Below are 13,936 nucleotides of genomic sequence, written 5' to 3'. Positions count from 1 at the left end.
AAAGAAAATTGAAAGGAAAAGAGAAGGTGATTGTGTGCAGTAGAAATTGATCCTATAGAGGGATTTGGCACCATCATAAATGTGAATGTTGCTGTTTGACCAAAATCCAGGTACATTTTATTTTATCCTGCCATGGCGTGCATGTCACTGGCTTCACCAATATTTATTTCCCATCTCTAATTGCCTTTGAGGTGATGGTCGTGAACTGCCTTCTAGAAGCGCTGAAGGCCATGTTGTATAGGTACACACACAGTGCTGTTAGAAAGGGAGTTTTAGAATTTTTACCCAGTGACTGTGAAGTAATAATGATATATTTGCAAGTCAGGATGGTAACTGATAACATGAAACATAGAAAATAGGAGCAGGAGTGGCCATTTGGTCCCTTAAACCTGCTCCACCATTCAATATGATCATGGTTGACCCTCTATCTCAATGCTATACTCCCGTTCTCTCCTCATACCCCTGACGCTAGAAATCCATTTCCTTCTTCGATATATCCAAAGAGTTGCAGGTTAGATGGATTGGCCATGTTAAATTGCCCCTTAGTGTCCAAAAGATTAGGTGGGGTTATGGGGATCAGGAGGTGGAGTGAGCCTAGACAGGGTACTCTTTCCAAGGGTCGGTGCAAACTCGATGGGCCAAATGGCCTCCTTCTGCACTGTTGAGATTCTATGATTCTATATTTAGTGACTTGGCCTCTGTGGTAGAGAATTCCACAGGTTCACCACCTTCTGGGTGAAGAAATGTCTCCTTATCTCAGTCCTAAGCGATCTAACCCATATCCTGAGACCCCTTGTTCTCAACTCACACCTCCCCCTCCAGCCAAAGATTAGATTATCCCTGCATCAAATCTGTCCAGCCCTAGAAAGTCTACTGCTGCTGATTAAGCATTCAAAGTGATGGTCAGAGATGAATTACTGGGATATTTCCAAATTCACCAGAATAAACCAAGACTTAAAACAGCGCTAATTGCTCATAAAAGTGGTTAAATGTGAGGGGAAAAGGTTTACTCTGGTATACAATTTTTAATCATCTTTATTTTCACAAGTAGGCTTACATTAACACTGCAATGAGGTTACTGTGAAAAGCCCCTAGTTGCCACACTCCAGCGCCTGTTCGGGTACACAGAGGGAGAATTCAGAATGTCCAAATTACCTAACAGCACGTCTTTTGGGACTTGTGGGAAGAAACCGGAGCACCCTGAGGAAACCCACGCAAGCACAGGAAGAATGTGCAGACTCCACACAGACAGTGCCCCAAGCCAGAATCAAACCTGGGACCCTGGAGCTGTGAAGCAATTGTGCTATCCACAATGCTACCGTGCTGCCCCCACAATGCTACCGTGTTGCTTTTCTGAGATTGGTATAGAGACACATTTGCCTACATTTTCCAATCAATCCTATCCTATTGGCCAGTACAACCCATGGGTGCTTCGGACATCAAAATAATACCGACTGGAAAATTCCAGCTATCAACCTTGAAATTAGGATATTCAAAAGATTAGCATACGGATGCTTAACGTGGTTGCATAAAGTCCCTTGCTCTGCTGTTTTCATTTATTATACACGGGTTAGCACTCACATTAAAATAGTAGGAAAGGGATGTCATACAAATGCAAGAAGCATTCTTATTCTAATGTTCTTCTATAGTAATTTTGAGGCCAACACTAAGCTATGCAGAAAGAGCTGTACTCTGTATCTGACTCTGCTATACCTGACCAGGCACTGCTTAACACTGACACTGCTGCTTGAGGTGGAAAGTGTTCTGCTGGCTTTATTTGTATTTGTCATTTTGGTGTAGGTAGAAAATTCCTCCCTTCTCCCAAAAAGAAAATCAACTTGTAACATCTTGTAAATTGAAACTGCAAATGTCTTTCAGTAAAAAGTAACGGAATAATTATTCTCCTTTGCAGGCCTGGCATTTTGCACTCTGACCCCTGATTGCTTCTGCAATGCATGGCTGGTGTCAGGCTCAACCAACTAACCACTAACCAGCCCGTTTGAAATCACCCTCATCAGACCTCAAACTCCCAACTTAACAGGGTCTGAGGATTTATTTTTGATAGAAGCCCCAAAATATAAATATTGATTTCCTTTTGAAAATGGTATTTTTCTGAATGGCTGCCTCCTTGTTCCCAAAACAATTGGTCAAAAGCTATGGCAGGGTGACTTTCTGGGATTTAACGTCAAAACTCAGAAGTGACACATTGCATTGAGCCTACGACAATGAACACGTGGTGAAATCAACTTGGGCTGGGGGGGGGGGGGGGAGACGTGCTTGAGAAAAGAAAGGAGCAGAATCAAATCCACACTCAGAGGCTACAGTAGAATAGTCCAGTAGATGAGAGAGCATCATTCATTTAAATGCCTTCCATGACTGATATTGATAATTTATGGAGTTGTGAATGTGACCTGTGAAGCTATTACTAACCCATATTTATCATTTCCAACTGCCTTTCCGTTTTACACCCTTGGCCAATAACTCAGCCTCCTTTGCCATTCTGATTGGCTCTGTTACCCCCCTCCCCCCCGCCCTCCACGCCTCCCTAGCCACAATACTCAGTATTTATATGGGAACAACACAGTCGCACATACAGCTCCAAAGGGTCTAAATACCTTACGTTTCTGTTTGAATATTTGAGCACTCAATCAAAGAACAATATTGTTGTGATTTTTGGATGAGTCCTGCAGTCCCTTTGTTAGCTGGCCATGCGCATACACATCATCACGCCTGTGTTTAGTCCTTGAAGCTCCAGCAGTCACTCCATTATTATTCCTCGCCAGCTGCCAGTTGTTGACATAAAACCAGTGAAATGCATTCTCACCTTTTCTCGGTATGTGCAGAGCCATGTTAAATTTCCCTAAAAATTAATGAAGGGCAGTGGAGAGCTTTTAATGAATGTTTATAATCAAAGGAAAAAGCTATCAGGCTTAGAGACGAGCTGCTCAATGTTGCTTCTCTTGAAGGAACCCGCCTACACTTGCAGCAGATTGTCGGAACAATCAACGGATTTGCTTCGAGCAGGAGAATCCGACCCTGGGACTATCACGCAGAGACAGGAGTAGCTTATTCACATTGCACTGAGCTAAAATAAATCAAATGTTAACATTTGCCCTCTTCCCCTCTTGTCTGCAACCTGTGATCAGTGGAAATATTTTTTGAAGTTCGAATCATTTTGTAGTCTTTGTGTGTTCTGTACATGCTCTATTACCATGGTGTATGCTATTTGCATTCAGCACCCCCCCCACCCCCGTTAAATGTAAAGTGATGTAAATGTCTGCTGTGTGAGTCAGTTTGAATATCAAACTTATATGGAGATGAAATTTATATTATTTTCCCTTTTTGAAAATATTTTCAATAAATTGACTGAATCAGATTTTTTTTTAAAAAGGCATTTTTGGATAGCATCTCCACCAATTTGTTTTATTTTCCCAGCCTTTTACGTGAAATTTTCCATCTCATTTTTCTTTGGTGGAAGAGCAGAAACTTTTATTTATACACGCCCCGTTTTCTTTACAGGTTCAGGTGTCTCCAGTTACCATGGTAACCTCCATTCGACAAGTTAGTTGCCCCTGACATTAGTTCATTTCTCCTTCCTTCTGGACACTGTTCTCTCCTTTCAGGCTTCTGGCTGCTTGTTGTGTAGTTCACATTCCGCAGTTTTCATTCTAACTCAACACAGATAGCATTTTGTACATCACAGGGAGAAAAGTTTGAAGTGGCAACGCTGTCATTACTCAAAGCAGCAGTCAGCGCAAGGGCTAACCTTCCATCTTCTCAGCCCCAGCTAACCTCAGCAACACACGCGGCCCAAACTTTATTACCCCTTTTCACTTGAGGAATGCGAGCTTTTCAGAGCATGCTCGGTGACTGTTAACTGCCTTGAGAGCTCCTGTCTTCTGAGCATGCCCTGCTTTGAGTAATCAAACTATCCGCCTGCTTTTTTTTTCTCTCTCTCTTTCTCTCCACATCAAACATGGTTACTAGTTTACACGTCAAGCTCCTCTAACAATTGCTTTCCAGACTTGTGTTGTGCTGCTCTGTTATTAGGCACTGCCGATGTAACACGCATTTTTATTCTTGTCCAATTTGTCAGGCATGACCAACCATCCACCAATCCCTATCTCTGAGCTTGCGGATCACATTGAGCGGTTGAAAGCCAATGACAACTTGAAGTTCTCGCAAGAGTATGAGGTAAACATTTACTGTTGTTGCCGTGTATGGCATTTCTCATGTTTGCTTGAAAATGTGACAAAATACAGCTAGCCTAAAGAAAGAAAATGACGCCTTGCCTTATGTTGAAGGAACAATTGCTTGATTATTGATCCTTTATTGCTTGTTCTTTACCCTTTATGATCCGCGATTCCTTTTCACAGGAATGGAATTATTTTGCATTTAAAATGGAACCTTGGCCCCCATCTCTCCACAAATGAGGTTTTTCAGTCGCCCTAAGACCATTGAGGCAAAGGATCTGAGAAAGAAACTGTGTTTAAGAACGGAGATTAGAAAATCATTAATTTGAAATAGGTTCTATCTTGAATTATAGAAGATAAGGTACATGTGCGATGTGATACTGAATGATTCAAAATTTGCAACCCCGCAGCTCAAAGCTACAAGATGCTAGAGGTGCACGGTCAGCATCTGTAAAGTGAACTGGTTAACAGATCCCGGCAGCCCAATCGTGTATTGGCGACATTTTCTGTTTTTATTTAAAATTTCCAGCATTTTCAGCTCCTGTTTTATCTTGAAGCCCAGACCTCAGTCTCACGTCCATGAAGCAAAATACTGCAGACATGGGAGTATAAAATAGGACCAGAAAATGCTTGGACACATTTAGCAAACCGGGCAGCGGTTGTGGGGAGATGACGGTAATGCTGTCATTACCAAAAGATGATACAAATGAACAACTCATCAGGAGAAAAGAGCCAACAAAAGGAACATGGAGAGAACAAAAAATAATCATGTGTGATTAGGTTGAAGAGAGGAAATGATTAAATTACAAATGATGACAAAATGTGACAATGGTGAGGGAAGTTGGACAGTAAAAGGTGAAGAACCAGAGCATATGTAAAGTGCCACGGGTAAAGCGGAGAGGTTTGTACTGATAGAGACACTAAAAGATCATCAATTTGAAACGTGAGGTCTCACTTCCTCTCTTCACAGATGTTGCTGATCAATTGAGCGGCCATGTATTCCCCCCCCCCCCCCCCCCAAGTCGGGAGCGTAGCATTGTGGTTAGAACTATGGCTTCACAACGCCATGGTCCCAGGTTCAATTCCCGGCTTGGGTCATTGTCTGTATGAAATCTGCATGTTCCCCCCGTGTCTGCGGGAGTTTCCTCCGGGTACTCCGGTTTCCTCCACAGTCCAAAGATGTGCAGGTTAGGTGGATTGGCCATGCTGAATTACCCTTAGTGTCCAAAAAAAAGATTCACTGGGGTCACGGAGATAGGGTGGAGGTGTGGGCTTAAGTAGGATGCAGACTTGATGGGCCGAATGGCCTCCTTCTGCACTGTAAATTCTATGATTCTATCTGCCAGAACAGGTGCCGGAATGTGGTGACTAGAGGATTTTTACAGTAACTTAATTGCAGTGTTAATGTAAGCCTACTTGCGACAATAAAGATTATTAATCATTCGGAGTTGGGATTTTTTCTGGCTCTGGGAAGCCCAGCTCTGAAAAAGTGGAACAGGGGAGTGTCAGCCGGGGGGGTGGGGGGGCGGGGGTGGGGGGGGGGGGGGGGTGGAGAGCCTGGTCCACCGCCCTGAACAGGTGCGGAGGCTGCCGGGTGCAGGCAGAGACAGTCTGACCAGAAGGCCTCATTCTGTGCTCAGGCACTTTGTCTGAGTTTAAAAAAAACAAAAAACATTCCTCCAGTCCTCACTCCTCCCCCCACGCTCCCCTCCCTGCCTCACCAAGGTGGGGCTCGGAACAAGGCGATTTCTTGCAAGCTGTGGCCAGCATACGCTCTAATTCTACCTTTTACTCTCGTTCAATGCTTCTAAAACTTTATTATAACTCTTTTAAACTTTCTCGTATTAAGTTGATCTTTTCTCTACACCTTGCTATAATTGTAACATTATATTCTGCAGTCTCTCATTCCTTCCCTATGTACGGTATGCATTGTTTGTACAGCATGCAAGAAACAATACTTTTCACTGTATACTAATACATGTGACAATAATAAATCAAATCAAATCACCACACACACACACACTGCATGCCCCATCCATGCCAATTCATGCTCTGTCCCCACCCCATAACCTCCCAAACTCCCCATACTATCTCATGCTACCACCAGAATTCCCCCCATCCTCCATGCTAACCTATGGCCCTGTACCCAATGCAACAATGTTGTTTTTATACTCCAGACATGTTTTTCAAAACATTGAAAAGGGACGGACTTTTAAATGCTTTGAAAGTTCGACAGCTCCCGTTGACAGGTGATCTTGCCAGATCTTCTTGACAGTCTTGATAGGTCCACTTTACAGTTCTGACAGCTGCTTCTAACATTGAATTTAGCTCTGAAGAGTGTGAGGTAATGTATTTTGGGAAGACTAACAAGGCAAGGAAATATACAATGAATGGTATGGCCCTAGGAAATATAGAGGATCAGAAGGACGTTGGTGTGCATAGATCCCTGAAGACAACAGGACGGGTCGATAAGGTGTTTCAGGAGGCAAATGGAATACTTATTTGCCTTTATTAACCAAGGAATTGAAAATGAGAGCCGTGAGGTTATAATGGAGCTGAATAAAACACTGGTTAGGCTACAGCTGGAGTACTGTGTGCAGTCTGGTTGCCACACTACAGGAAGGAAGTGACAACAGAGGAGGAGGTGCAGAGGAGATTCAGCAGCATGTTGCCGGGGCTACAGAGTTTCAGATATCAAGAGAGACTGAATATCTGGGTCTGTTTTCCTTGGAGCAGCAAAGGTTGAGGGGGTCCTAATTGTGGTGTGTAAATTCAAATGCTGTGGAATACAATGTTGGAAAATGGTCCTTGGACACGATGGGCCAAAAAGCCACTTTCCCTGCTGTGAAAGCTATCTGACAGCTTTGATTGTTGACGTTAACAGCTCTGTTGATAGTTTCAATGATCTTTGCAGTCATCAGTTTATGCACTTGTCACACGCATTTGTATCTGCTTTTAACAATTCCGAAGGGCACCTGACAAAACTCCATAGGGCACTTTACTCTCTCGAAGGTTCCCTGGGACCCGATCCGAAGGAGTATCTTACCTCTCCAAAGAGGCTATCCAAACAAATCCACAAAGTTCAGACCAGCTCTTACCTGGCCTAATCTGCACACTCCAGGTTTCACACTACAGGGTTACAAAGATCAGAAATGTGTGGGACAGCAGATGATTTAAATGGCCAACTGCCCCCATAAGCTATGCATCTGCGAACCCCTGGCCCACTACCCATTCCCACCCCTCTGAAAAGAGGAAGTGCCATGTTCGGGCTGGGACTTGAGATTTTTGACCACTTCTGTCATTGCCGCCATATCGGAGAGGCTCTTCGTCATGGAATAAATTCAGACCAGTGTTCCTAACATTTTTAGCCTCCAGGCTTGGATTGGTACTAATCCACACAGCGCCGGTTCAATTCCTGTACCAGCTGAGAATTCTGAATTCTCTCTCCGTGTAGCCGAGCAGGTGCCGGACTGTGGCGACGAGAGGATTTTTGCAATTACTTCATTGCAATGTTAATGTAAGCCCACTTGTGACAATAAAGATTATTTATTTATTTTATTCATTTATTACACTGTCTCTGCTTTTTTAGTTACATTTCAATTCATTTTGACACTTCAATGTTCTACGAATATACAGATTAGGAGCAGGAGTTGGCCACTCGGCCCTTCGAGCCTGCTCCACCATTCAATAGGATCATGGATAATCTGACTGTAACCTCCCGCTTACATCCACTGACATTTTACCCCTTTGGTATCAAGAATCTATCTACCTCTGCCCTGAAAACATTCAAAGACTGTGCTTCCACTGCCTTTTGAGGGAGTGAGTTCCAAAGACTGAGTACCCTCTGAGAGAAAGAATTCTTCCGATTGCTGTCTTAAATGGGCGACCCCTTATTTTTAAACATTGACCCCTAGTTCCAGATTCTCCCACAGTGTGGAAACACCCTCCCCACATCCATCCTGTCATTACCCCTCAGGATCTTATACGCTTCAATTGATTCGCCACTTACTCCGCTGAACTCCTCATACAAACCTAATGTGTCCAATCTTTCCTCATAAGACAACCCGCCCAATCCAGGTATTAATTTAGTGAATCTTCTCTGAACTGCTTCAAACACATTTACATCATTCCTTAAATAAGGAGGCCCATATTGTGCACAATACTCCTGATGTGGGCCTGGATTCTCCATTCTGGAGCTGAAGTGCTCCCGCCAGTGGAGAAACACTAACGGTCTCCACTGGCACCAAGAGCGGGACCTGGTAGTGATCTCCTCCTTCACCATGCTAACCTATGTATGGGGGAAAGCTCACCGCTTTCCATCAGAATGGCAGTATCGGGATGGTATTTTGAGAGGGCAGTCTGACACTGAGGTCCAGCAGCAGGCCTCCCCTGCCACCCCTCCCTTCCTCCCACCCACACACACAATGAAAATCCTGCCCCCACTCCATTGACAAGTAGGAGGATCTTCCCAACCCCACCATTGGAGTAGCGGGTCACCCCCCCACAGCACATGCACATAAGGGTGACCCGAATCCCCCACCAGCCCCACCATCAGAACCCCCCCCCCCGCTCCCCGCCCACCAGAGACCCCAATCAGTATCCCTACCTGAAAGCTTTTTCTCAGCAGAAAATACTTTGTTCCTTTTGATGTGTTGAGGAGCTGTCAATCATAGCAAGAGTGTTTATAAACATTGTGGTTTGCACCAAAGCAGGGTAATTGAGATGCATTCAAGCATGATGAGAAAGATAAATAAATAAAATTATTAAGGACCAGTGTCTGGACCAATAAAACTATCATTCACTGGCTAGTGCAATGAAAAATGAAATGAAATTAAATGAAAAATGCTTATTGTCACGAGTGGGCTTCAATGAAGTTACTGTGAAAAGCCCCTAGTCAGCACATTCCGGCGCCTGTCCGGGGAGGCTGGTACGGGAATCGAACCGTGCTGCTGGCCTGCTTGGTCTGCTTTAAAAGCCAGCGATTTAGCCGAGTGAGCTAAACCAACCCCAATGTACGGCTGCGTGAAATTAAATGGAAGATTTGTATTTCAAAGGCTGTCAAGGCATTTGAGGGAGCCTCTGACATTTGTAACAGCTACTGTTTTAAACATTTTTGTCTCAGGCAGCAGATGCTCGGGAAGGGTAAATGAAAATGCACCGATTTTGCACTTTACTTCCTGGACTGCTCTTCAGCTTTCAGGCTGGGGTGACTGATGGGGGTCACTGATGGGGGTCTCTGAGGGGGACGGTCTCTGATGGGGAGTCTCTGTTGGCTGTCTGATGGGGTAGTGCCCTGGGCTCTGGTCACCCTCATATGTGCATGCTGTTTGGGGGGGTGACTAGTTATTCCAGTGGTGGGGAGAGGATGCCTCTGCTTGTTAGGGTAAAGGGCATGATTTGCGGTGAGGGGCCTGTGGTGAATGTGATTCACACCGGATTATAACCTGTATATACATGTGTCTATATTGTAAGTGCAGTTGAACTATCTGACCTCCAGGGGGAGTAGCTCTGGGAATGCTTGAGAGTTGTACGGGGCTTCTCCCTTGGCTCCGCCCAGGACTCCTCCCCCGGGAGCTGCTGTATAAAGATCAGTGCCACAGGGTTAGCCGGCCAGTTCACCGAAAGTTCAAAGGCTAACAGGCTGGCTCTGTTGTAAGTATATTAAAACCGCTATTCCAATCCTACAAGCACGTGTAGGGCAGCAGGGTAGCATGGTGGTTAGCATAAATGCTTCACAGCTCCAGGGTCCCAGGTTCGATTCCCGGCTGGGTCACTGTCTGTGTGAAGTCTGCACGTCCTCCCCCTGTGTGCGTGGGTTTCCTCTGGGTGCTCCGGTTTCCTCCCACAGTCCAAAGATTACGGGTATAGGGTGGATACGTGGGTTTGAGTAGGGTGATCATGGCTCGGCACAACATTGAGGGCCAAAGGGCCTGTTCTGTGCTGTACTGTTCTATGTTCTATGTGTCCGTAGAATTGTTGGTTCCAACAGGGCCTTTCGATGGACTTTGGAGGGCACCTCAGTTAAGCACTGATCCTGATCACCCCTGTCCCCAGCCATCATTTTGTTAGCCAGAATTTCAAAGGAGAGCGAGGGAATGGAAGTCATGCAATGTTCTTTCAGGCTTGTGTCAGTGGTACAATTAAAATGGAGACCGGCCATCTGCAACCCTCTCAACAATCAAATAATAACCAAGAATTCTGATTGACGTTACCTTATTTTCTTTAGCGCTCTCAGATTCATTTACATTTTAACAATGGCTTGCTTGAACAATTAATGGAGATGATATTATTACAGGCACAGCCAAAGGAAGTTACAGAGCCACTCATTGTTCTTGGCCATTTGCAGGTCTCCCGATGTGCTCTGGGAAAACAGCATCTTTTTTGCACTTGCATCCGTTCATCTATAGCTGTAGCATGCTCCTTTCCCCATTCAAAAAAACTGGGCGGACAACTTGTCTCCTCGCCTTTCAATGCCAATGCTTTATAATTGCCTGCAGCAGAATGCCTGAGGATCACCTGGGCTGATCTGACCTGCAATCTTTCATTCTCCCTGTCAGGAAGAAATTAACCGTTGTTCAGCTAACAATCCCCTGGCTGCTCGGGCTGAGGGGGTTCAAAGTAGTTCAAGCTCAAGAAAATCCGCGTGAGCAGAACTTATTTTCCCGACACAAAAATCCTTTTCGAGACGCCAGACAAGGAAGCATGTGGACTTCTGCCCGACGTATGTTTTGGAATATGGGCAAAGAACCAGCAAAGCTGCGACAATTGAGATTTCCCTCAGCTGGTTTGTATTTACAGCTCAGGAACAGGTCTTTGCTGAACAAATCCCTGGCAGTACTCCACACTAATCTCCTCTCACTCTTCTTCATCTAAGTCGATCAATATGTCCTTCTATTTCTTTACCTCCCATATGCTTATCTAGCTCCCTCTTAAATGAATCTCTGCTAGTCACTTCAACTACTTGTGGTCGAAAGTCACACATTCAAACCACTCACTGGGAAAATATTATTTTATCGAATTCCGTATTGGGCTTATTACTGACTTATATTTATGACCTGTGGTTCTGAACTTCTCGCAAATCTCTAAGGTTACTATCAAACCCTTTTACAGTCTTAAAGACAACTGTCAGATCATACTAACAGTTTTCTCTTTCCTCGACAAAGAGTTCAGCCTTTTCAGGTTTTCCTGATAGTATGACCTTTAAGTCCTGGAATCATTCTATTCAATATATTTTTTCAATTTGTTTACTGCCTCGATGCCCCTTTTATAATATGGTGAAGAGGACTATTCCTAATACTCCAAGTGCTCATCTAACCATTGGTTTCATACACATTTAACATATTGGACAGAGTTTTAACGACTAAGCAGCCCTGGGTTTGTGGAGTGTTAAATCCGTACAAAATCTCTCAAGTAAGAAATCTGGGTTTTACTAGGGCACATTTACAAGCAAAGGAGACAGCCCGGTGAAGCTTTGGGTAAGTAATTTAAAATGTAAATAATCAGTCAATTGTGGATTTAACCCAGTATCTGCGTTTACCAGCTAGTGCACAGGTTCCCCCGAGTTGTGTCAACCTTGCCAGGGTCAACAAGGCAAGAGCACAGGAGGGACTCATCGATCAATGAAACTGGCAAGCTGGAAAGCCTTTCAACAGTGCACTTGCATAGCTGCTGGCCGACCTATGTGCAATGTTTGTGATCCCATCACTGTTTTAAAAAATATTTTTATTCTCCTTTTTCACATTTTCTCCCAAATTTACACCCAACAATAAACAATAATCAGTAACGAATGCAATGTCAATCCCCAAATCAATAACAACAATCCCATCCTCCCACCAAACCCCCAACATTTGCCCGCATATTAACATAAACAAATAACAAAAAGGAATCAGGAATCATCCTCAGTCACCATTAACACATACCATCCCTCTCCCCCCAACTCTCCCAGCCCCCAAACCCCGTAATGTTCGATGTGATCCATTTCTTGAATAACGCCCATGAATTGTAGAACCCCTCCATCCTTCCCCTCAGTTCAAATTTGACCTTCTCAAGGGTCAAGAATTCCAGCAGGTCCCCCCGTCACGCCAGGGCACAGGGTGGAGAGGTTGATCTCCACCCCAACAGGATCTGCCTTCGGGCGATCAATGAGGGTGATCACATCACTTGATCTGGGAGCCCGATTTCATTGCTTCACGGGTGAGTTCCGACCCTTTAGAAGTCTCTCTTGGACTTCACTCCCCTTCAGCTGCATTCCCCTGATGTCAGCCTTCACTGTGACATGGGGGCAGCGTTTGCAGCTCTACTTTGGACCTCTGGTGAGGAGCAAGAGGAACACCAACCGCACCAAGAGCAGCAACACCAACACTGATAGCACGAGGACAGCCAAAACTGTCTTTTCATCTTCGCATGCTGCCGGACAGGACATAGGATGTGGACACACGGATCCAGCTAGAAGGGGACAATGCCCCCAACACAAGCTCTGACAGCTGGAGGATCATGCCTTTCTTGTCTTTTCTGAGCAACAGTACCTTCCAAGGCTCATGAGGCACAGTGGTTGCACTCTCTTCCTCAAAAGGCAGTGGAAGCAGAGTTCTGTATATTTTTAAGAGCAGAGATAGACTATTGATAAGCAAGTGGTAAAAGGTTTGCAGATTAAGTGGGAATGTGGAGTCGAGGTTATGATATTGAATGGCGGAGCAGGCTCGACAGGGCCGAGTGGCCCACTCTTGCTCATCATTCGTGTGTTCAAACACAGTAATTCTTTTCTGCTGCTTGGATGTACTTTGCTTCATTCCTGTTTTCTGAAAATGCGACACTGTGTTATTTGCTTGGCTCTGCTTACGATTGATTATAGTCACATTATTCAATCCTGTCAGGAAATTAAAACTGAATAAGTGCCAGGTTGTTACAAATGCACCATGCTACTCAAAGAATAAATTTTCCCTCATGATTTATGAAACTCCTTAGTTCTGAATTGAAGTATACTGCGAATATTTGAAGGCTAACTTCTGGGGAATATTGAATGGTTCAATTTTGTCCGTCAAATTACAGTAAGTGCGTTTTGCATTGAAAAGAATGCAATACATAAGAGGGGGGGAAGCAGTCAATTCACAATCTTACCCTTTTTATTGACCATGCTTTCTTCAACTTAAAAATATGAGAAAAGAATAAATGTGAGTCCTAGCTAGATTCAGTGGAGGCCATTTTAACCAATCTCCCCAATGGGAAACCGCCAATATCAGGCTGGATTTTCCTATCTGTCAGCATCACTGGAAAGGAAACTGGACAGCACGTGAAATGGGTTTCAGCTCCCACCCAAAATGAAAGCTATTTGGCTATCTACGTGAAACTTTGGAAGACACGATTAGGGCACCACAGGAGACCTGTGGCTAAAAGCAAACTTCTCGGGGTAAAGGAGGAAGGTGTAACTTGGGTCCTGTGGAGGTCAACTAACCAAAAGAACTAAATGACTCCCAATGGAAAAGCAATTGACAGGATTTCACTAAAATGAAAGCAAAATATTTTTCACTACTTTCTGTGGTAGTGAATTCCAGATTCACCACTCTCTGGGTGAAGAAAATTCTCCTCACCTCAGTCCTAACAGATTTACCCCTTATCCTCAAACTATGATCCCTAGTTCTGGACACCCCTACCATCGGGAACATTCTTTCTGAATTTGCCCTGTCTAATCCTGTTGGAATTTTATAAGCTTCTGTGAGATTCCATCTCACTCTTCTAAACTCCAA

General features: G+C 44.4%; 1 protein-coding gene across 48 annotated transcripts in view; it reads left to right on the top strand.

The window, feature by feature from the left end:
- LOC119970160 (receptor-type tyrosine-protein phosphatase delta) overlaps positions 1 to 13,936 on the top strand; it is a 2,903,826-nt gene that overhangs the window by 2,801,974 nt on the left and 87,916 nt on the right. For 31 of the 48 annotated variants that reach the window (XM_038804286.1, XM_038804284.1, XM_038804281.1 and 28 more), the window contains 2 exons: positions 3,520 to 3,561; positions 4,097 to 4,194. In XM_038804286.1, the coding sequence (XP_038660214.1) occupies positions 3,520 to 3,561; positions 4,097 to 4,194 (140 nt within the window). The remainder of the gene's footprint in view (positions 1 to 3,519; positions 3,562 to 4,096; positions 4,195 to 13,936) is intronic. The other 17 variants (XM_038804290.1, XM_038804287.1, XM_038804288.1 and 14 more) reach the window with 1 other exon arrangement.

Source organism: Scyliorhinus canicula, chromosome 8 (assembly GCF_902713615.1).
Source record: "Scyliorhinus canicula chromosome 8, sScyCan1.1, whole genome shotgun sequence".
Lineage (NCBI taxonomy): Eukaryota > Metazoa > Chordata > Chondrichthyes > Carcharhiniformes > Scyliorhinidae > Scyliorhinus > Scyliorhinus canicula.
This window is presented reverse-complemented; position numbering and strand designations above follow the sequence as displayed.